General features: G+C 36.9%; 1 protein-coding gene across 2 annotated transcripts in view; it reads left to right on the plus strand.

Moving 5' to 3' along the window:
* Window positions 1-377: 377 nt before the first annotated feature.
* The window catches only part of Zbbx (zinc finger B-box domain containing), a 111,715-nt gene continuing 105,166 nt past the window's right edge, over window positions 378-6,926 (plus strand). For both annotated transcript variants that reach the window (XM_008830140.1, XM_008830141.1), the window contains exons 1-3: window positions 378-449; window positions 3,529-3,642; window positions 5,370-5,460. In XM_008830140.1, coding sequence (XP_008828362.1) covers window positions 382-449; window positions 3,529-3,642; window positions 5,370-5,460 — 273 coding nt within the window. In that variant the 5' untranslated portion in view covers window positions 378-381. The remainder of the gene's footprint in view (window positions 450-3,528; window positions 3,643-5,369; window positions 5,461-6,926) is intronic.

The raw sequence follows: 6,926 nt of genomic DNA on the forward strand, positions 1-6,926 counted from the left end.
TTGATTTCATTAAATGTTGTATTTATGACACATGGTATATCCAAGTATGTATAAAGCACAGCGTATTTAACATACATAATTATGTTAGCTGTTCTAGTCTGAGGATTTCTCCTTCTAATGATTTTACTAATTTGAAAGTGTTCCTGAAGGGTGGGGTTTAGCCCAGTAGGCATGTGCCTAGCGTTTGTGAGGTCCTAGGATTGATCTTCAGCACTGAAAAAAACAGACCAAAAATAAAAAAGAAGCTTTCCTAGTTATGTGTGTGTGGTTTACAATGATAACTTATCTTGCTTTAACTCTGGCATAACCCTTTTGGTTTTGTTATATTTAGATTTTTTCTCAAGTTATAGTAATTTGAAGACAATATTAAGACAAATAATCATGAACACCAGAGATTTTGTAGTTGTTCCCTGGGGAAAACCTGGAAATTCTGTCAAGCTAAAATATAAGTAAGTACATCTATATATATTTATGTATATTCTTAAGTAGAAATTGTTGCTAAAATTTCTGTATGTTATAAATGAAAATATTCTTTTCTATAGGAGAAAGCAGAAAGTCAAATTTCATAAATTCTTACCTCCCTTTTCTTCACATTGCTGTTTTCATCTACAACAAAGAACATTTTAAATATTAGGATCTATAATAGCTTTAAAATGAAGACTAAAATTATTTGTCCCTCAATGCTTGACATGAGAATTTATAATTGATTTATTAACTAATGAACAATTAGTTGGATTTATTAACTAATGAAGCAGTATAATATAAGGTTAAACTATTTTTGTGACTTTTATTCAAATTTAAGAATTTAATGAGATATTAAAATTAAAATTAGTCTATTAGGGTCAAATATCTTTAAACAGGTACTGCTTACCCTAGCCCTCCACATTATGTTGAAGACATCATTCCAGCAATGGGAAGAAATGTTCTAAGTAAACCAAGGAATACAGCCAGGCAGGGTTAGGCATTCTGTGTGCCCTGAGCACCAATTTTATATTTTCTGAGCATTTAATATCTCTGCACTAGCTTGAAAGGGGTGGTGCATTCAGTTTCTTTTGGGGGTAACCTAGGGCCCGTGGAAGTCTTCAAGGATACCTTGTAAGATACCATCAAGACCCAGCCAGGGTGGGTTGGAAACATACTGCCCATTTTTAGTTCTAGTTCCTGAGCCCCCAGGTCAGCCCAGTGTGTCCTGTGGTCACTCTATGTCTTCAGAGCTTTCCCCAATAACATACTTTCTTCACTTCTGGGTCACAGGTGACACAAAACATCAAAACTGGAAAATGTCATAGAAATACATGGTGTTATCATTGTTTAGATGGGCTATTGCTTTGGGGACAAGGGAAGCTATCTAATCACTAGTGCTGCCTTTCGGAGTTTTAGGAAATGAGGAAGGGATGGCAATATTTGATTGCACTGATGCTTCATCTCTGTGTCTGCACCTGTGAACATTTGTAGAACAAACGTCCATCAAATGCACATGTTATACATATTCTGCCAGTGAGCAGTGGCTGCAAAAGTGAGAAGCCACAGTCCCCTTCAGTAACTTTCAGGGGAGGTGATGAAGTACAATTACAAGGGACAGTGTAGGGTGATGTTTGATGTGATGTGTAAACACAGGGGCTCAGTAGACTTGGGGCAGAGGTTAGGAAATACACAAGCCCTGTAGAGGGGATACAGTTACTTGGATAGTTGTCAGATGAAATTCTTCCAAAGGGCCATACACTACATAGTTTGAGGGGTTTTCAAAATTTAGCCAACATCTTGAAGTTCATAGAACATTGTTAAAAAGAACTGGCATGCCATGATAAGATTGAGATTTCTCTTTAAAATGAGGGAGTTCTGTCCAATAGGTTTTGCAGACCCACCCACGCTCTATTAACTTACAAATGTAGGACAGGAAGACCCAGTCTGTGCTCATAGTCAGAGTTCCTCTATCCAGCCTTTCCTCATCCCACACTTCCTTCCTTCAACGATGTCTTAAATTAACAATGGTCTTCATGTTGTCCTTCCCACATCCCTTTCCCAGCAACCACTGTGTTTCAGTCTTCTCTCTCTCTCTCTCTCTCTCTCTCTCTCGTCTTTTTAAGACAGGGTCTCCCTGTAGCCCCAGCTGTCCTGGTACTCACTATGTAGACCAGGCTGGCTTAGAACTCACAAAGATCCGCCTGCCTCTGCCTTCCAAGTGCTGGGATTAAAGGTGTGCACCACCATGCCTGGCTATTTCTCTTTCTTTGTGGTGTTCATATGGCCTCTCCAGGGTTAGCCTTGACTTCTCCTCATGGCCTTTGTCGCCTGCCTAGCTCTGTGCCTAAGGCTTTTTCCAAAAGACATTTTTTTTTTTTTTGGTGAGATCTATCAAACCCAAACATAAACATGCCCACTTATCAAAAATACAGCATTTTTTTTCTTTTCAGCCTTGTCTATGATATCTACCATGGTAGGGATTTCCAAAACATTATGTTTTCTAAGAAAATTAAAAGGACACTCATGCTACTGTTCTTGAATGTCTCAATGGGAAGCAGGAGGTGAAGTCCTGCAAACTGTTGAGACAGTGGGTAGGGAGATCACCTAGGGGCTAATCTTGAATCTCAGCTCTCCTCGGAATTGTCTAGTTTGGGAATCAGAGCAAAAGGCCTACAGTCTGTGGAGATGGCTCACGTAAGTATAAAGACATGTGTTCCATTACCAGAAGATACGTAAAGTGGCTCAGTGTGGTGATGGTGATGTAGGCTCACAATCTCCGTGACGGGGAAACAGAGACAGGCAGATTCCCAGGGCTCTCTGACCAGTCAGTCTAGACTAATTACTGAGTTCCAGGCCAGTGAGAAACATTTTTTTTAATGCCAACAGTGCCTGAGGAATGCTATCCAGGGTTATCATCTGGTCTCCACGTGCATGCACATACATCTGTGTACACACATGTGCACCCACTCTCTTGCAGGTGAAACTCCTATACCAAAATCTCAATAGGAGTTTTCTTCTTAAGAAATCCCAAATAGCTTCTGCTCTTTTCTTCCCACAGTTTTTCATGTATGAGATGCAGAAACATACATATTTATTTAAGGTTTCACATTGTCAGTTCAACAAAAAGTATATGCTACTTATGTAGAAAATCAATAATTGTTTCAGGATGGGGATATAACTCAGTGATAGAGTGCTTACCTAACACATTAACCTCCAGCCCTACATTAAGTAATATAAAAACATATGTAAACATGGCTCAAGTATAAATGAATAATGATTTTAAACCTCTAGCAATGGAATAGGAAGACCAAGAGTGTAATATTTGAAGAGATATATTGCTTAAAGAGTAGTGTAGAAAATGCTAACTGTTAAAATTACTAGGTGTAGGCCAATACTAACTTTTTAAAACACACTTCAGGGAAGTACATTGGAAGCAGATGAAATGCAACCTTATTTATGGTTTACTAATACTTCCAGTTTCAGGGTAAGAGTCCATGAAATGACTGTGCCTTGGGTTTGTTGGTTTGTTTGCTCTAAATGACTATTCAAACCTCATGTTTTCAGACATACTCAGGAACTGCGCATGGAGAAAATACAGTTAGAACTGGAGAACCAAGAAATGCAAAAAAAATTACAAGAATTCCAGTCTACGTGGAACAAGGGAAAAGAAGAAATGAGGTGAGTGAGAACCTCAGGGAACTTCAAAAGAATAGATGGAATATTCTCTAATAGTATGATAAATTAAATATGCTGTTAGCTGATAGAGGTAATGAACTATTTTGTGTAACTTTTCTTATTCCAGTAAAAATGTTTGATGGATGGATTATCTTTAACGTTTGCTGATGATCAAAAATATTAAATTTCCTCTATTTTTGGTTTTGGTGACACTTATAAAGAGGCACACTGTCTATAAAAATTACCAGAGGCTTTTGTTGCTGGTGAATTTCATTGACTCTTATCTTTTCATATTCCTCTTCTTATTTTAAGGCTTTCAATGATTTATGGCCTAGGAATCTACAAGAGCATTTATACCCTTTACTCTCAAAAGACTGTCATCAAGAGAACATGAAAACAAGTTCGTGTTCAGGGCAATTTAGTGTAACATTTTGGGGGATGGGTCTCCATGGAATACATCAGAATTATTTAAACTTGCACATACATTTAAAATATTTTAACAAGTAATAGCTATTATATTTTTTTCCTTTTTCTTTTCTTTTTTATGTATGCATGTTTCCATGCATGTGTGTGGATAAACCTGTGTGTTCCTCTCTCTCTCTCTCTCTCTCTCTCTCTCTCTCTCTCTCTCTCTCTCTCTGTGTGCCAGAGGACAATCTTCTGTTTTAGTTCTCAGGAGTGGTCCACTTTATCTTTTTGAGACGTGGTCTCTTACTGGCCTCAACTTTACCAAGTAGGGGAGTCTGGCTGGCCAGCACATCCCAGGGATCTACCTCTGTTCACCTTCCTAGCACTGGGATGACAGGTGTGCAATACCATGCCTGGCTTTTTAATATGGGTTCAGTGGATCAAGCTCAGGTTCTCATGTTTGTGAATCAACAACTTTACTGACTGAACTATCTTTACCAGCTCTGAGTTGACCTTTTCAGCGGATCATAATTTTCCTTTGAAAGTCAGGATTCCATGAATCAGTCTTCAGGAATATCATTTCCTTAATTGTGGAATCTTTATTGGATGTTCATATAAAACATTCTACAACTTGACTTAGATCCCAGAGCAGTGTTATATTTCCTAAGGCCTCAAAGATAGTTAATGTCACACCCAAAGTGAGGATTTGACACTCACTGGTCAGAAAAATAGAGGCCTAGGGGTTCAGTTGGGGCTGTATTGTTTTCTGTTTGTGCGGCATTTTGGAATTTGTCAAATTAAGTGGAAATTTGACTCTTCCTTGCCCTCAAAAATATTTTCTAAGGCTCGATGAATCCTTTATTGATGGCTTTCAGATTGAAATTTGCCCAGTACTTTGCAATCTGTGTCACTTTTAATTTTGGGAGCTCATTTGAAGGCTTATCAAATCTGTCACCTTGCAGACCTGCTGGATATTTGGGGGTGCTGCCTTACTTTCCCTTTGCTTTTGTGGATGCCTAATTAAAAAAAAAAACCTGCATGACCAACTCCAAAGTTTCTCATAAATTAACAAAACCCTCTTCAGTCATTTCAAACATCAAATAATGAAATTTTTCATTTTTGTTCATCACTGCACAAAAGTCAGATGTATATAGGAGCTGTCTTTGAAAATGACTAGCGGTATACTAAGGCATTATTGGGGTTTCACTTCCAGACTCTGGTAGTTAACATCTGAATTTCTATTTCTTGAAAACAGGGAAATATATTTGTTTTCATTAAATGGAGGGATGTTTTCAGTATCTTTTTGTTTTTGTCTACTGAAGGTCAAGTGGATATCACTGGAAATCTGGAAACAGGGGCAAATTGGGTCATCAGTCACACGTAATGTCACAGAACAGAGGAAATGCTATTAAGGTAAACGATACCATGTGATTCTCAGGTAATTTGCTAAGTAAGAAGACATGAATTATTTTTCATGAAATAATTGAAAACCCACTATTCTTGTTTTAATAACTTCAAGTAGTATTAGAATTTTGGTTCAGTCATTGTTAGGTTAATGTGAAGTTTCATTATTCAAATACATTTTTATTTTCCTTACACAAAATGTTCTAAGTACTTTAAGGGAATGTGTTCCATTTAAACTGTCTCCAAATTACAAATTCTCCAAATTCTCCAGAATTTTTCTGCTCAGTTGAAAATTAAAGTATGTAACAGAAAACTATGTAGTTCTGTATTAAGGTGAATGCCAATGTTATTTGATATAATTAGATACTTTTTTTTTTTTTGGTCGTTTAGAGACAAGGGTCTCCCTGTAGTGGGCCTGGCTTGGAACTCACTGTGTAGACCAGGTTGGCCTTGAACCCACAGTTATCCGCCTGCTTCTGCCTCCCAGGTGCTGTGATTACCAAGATATGTGCCACCATGCCTGGTTTTGTTTTTAACTTTATATTATTTCACATTTGTTTAATGTTTTAATATTCTGCTTGACTAATCATTAGTCATATATTTTTGTTCCCATGTGTAAGAATACTCAAGGAAAAACCCTGCATTTTAGTTTCCAAGTTAGAGATTTGTTTTATCTTTATGGTGCATTGTAATATATAACATTCCATCAGTTTAAGATGACAGTCAGATAAGGTGTCGTTATATAAAGAAAGCTTTTGTTCTGGATGTTTTTAGAATGAGATTCGTGACTTAGTGAGTTTTAACTTACACAGCTTTTTATTTTTATATACTTGCCATTAAACTTTCATTGGGTCATTTGGCATCTACAAACATCTTACTCAGCCCTTCTAAAATTTGGTTTAAGAAAATGCTTTTCACTCTACAGTATCATCTTCTTAGTGAAACAGATTCTTTTATTATAAGCTGCCTTTAATTTGTCATCGTTCCCTGGTGCTGTTCTGTGTTGTGTTTCAGATGTTACTATAAATATGTTAAAAAGCATCACTGTGACCAGACATGCTAGCTCAGACCTATAATCCCAGCACTCAGGAGGCTGAAACAGGAGGATTGCCAAGAGTTTAAGGCCAACCTGAGCTATACTGTGATATTTTGAATAAAAAAAGAACAAAACAAAACAACACAAAAATACTGGCTGTGGTCATTAAACTTATGATCATTGACTTAGATTTGATTGGATTTACAAAATGGCTTTTGAGCTTCTAGGGATCTTTGTCCTTGATGAGCTTCTCATCTGATATAAAAGACAGGGTGCATCAAATACTTTTTTAAAAGTCAATATGCAACTGTTGCTATAGTCAATTGATATATAAGCAGTGTGTGCTTGAGAAGTAATAGTTTAGTTTGGCAAATACTTAAAGAGATTTCTAAGTATATTTGTAAGAAAAAAAAAAGAAGAAACCAAACTTATTGTTATC

Source organism: Nannospalax galili, unplaced genomic scaffold (assembly GCF_000622305.1).
Source record: "Nannospalax galili isolate Female #2095 unplaced genomic scaffold, S.galili_v1.0 scaffold33, whole genome shotgun sequence".
NCBI classification, from domain to species: Eukaryota; Metazoa; Chordata; class Mammalia; order Rodentia; family Spalacidae; genus Nannospalax; species Nannospalax galili.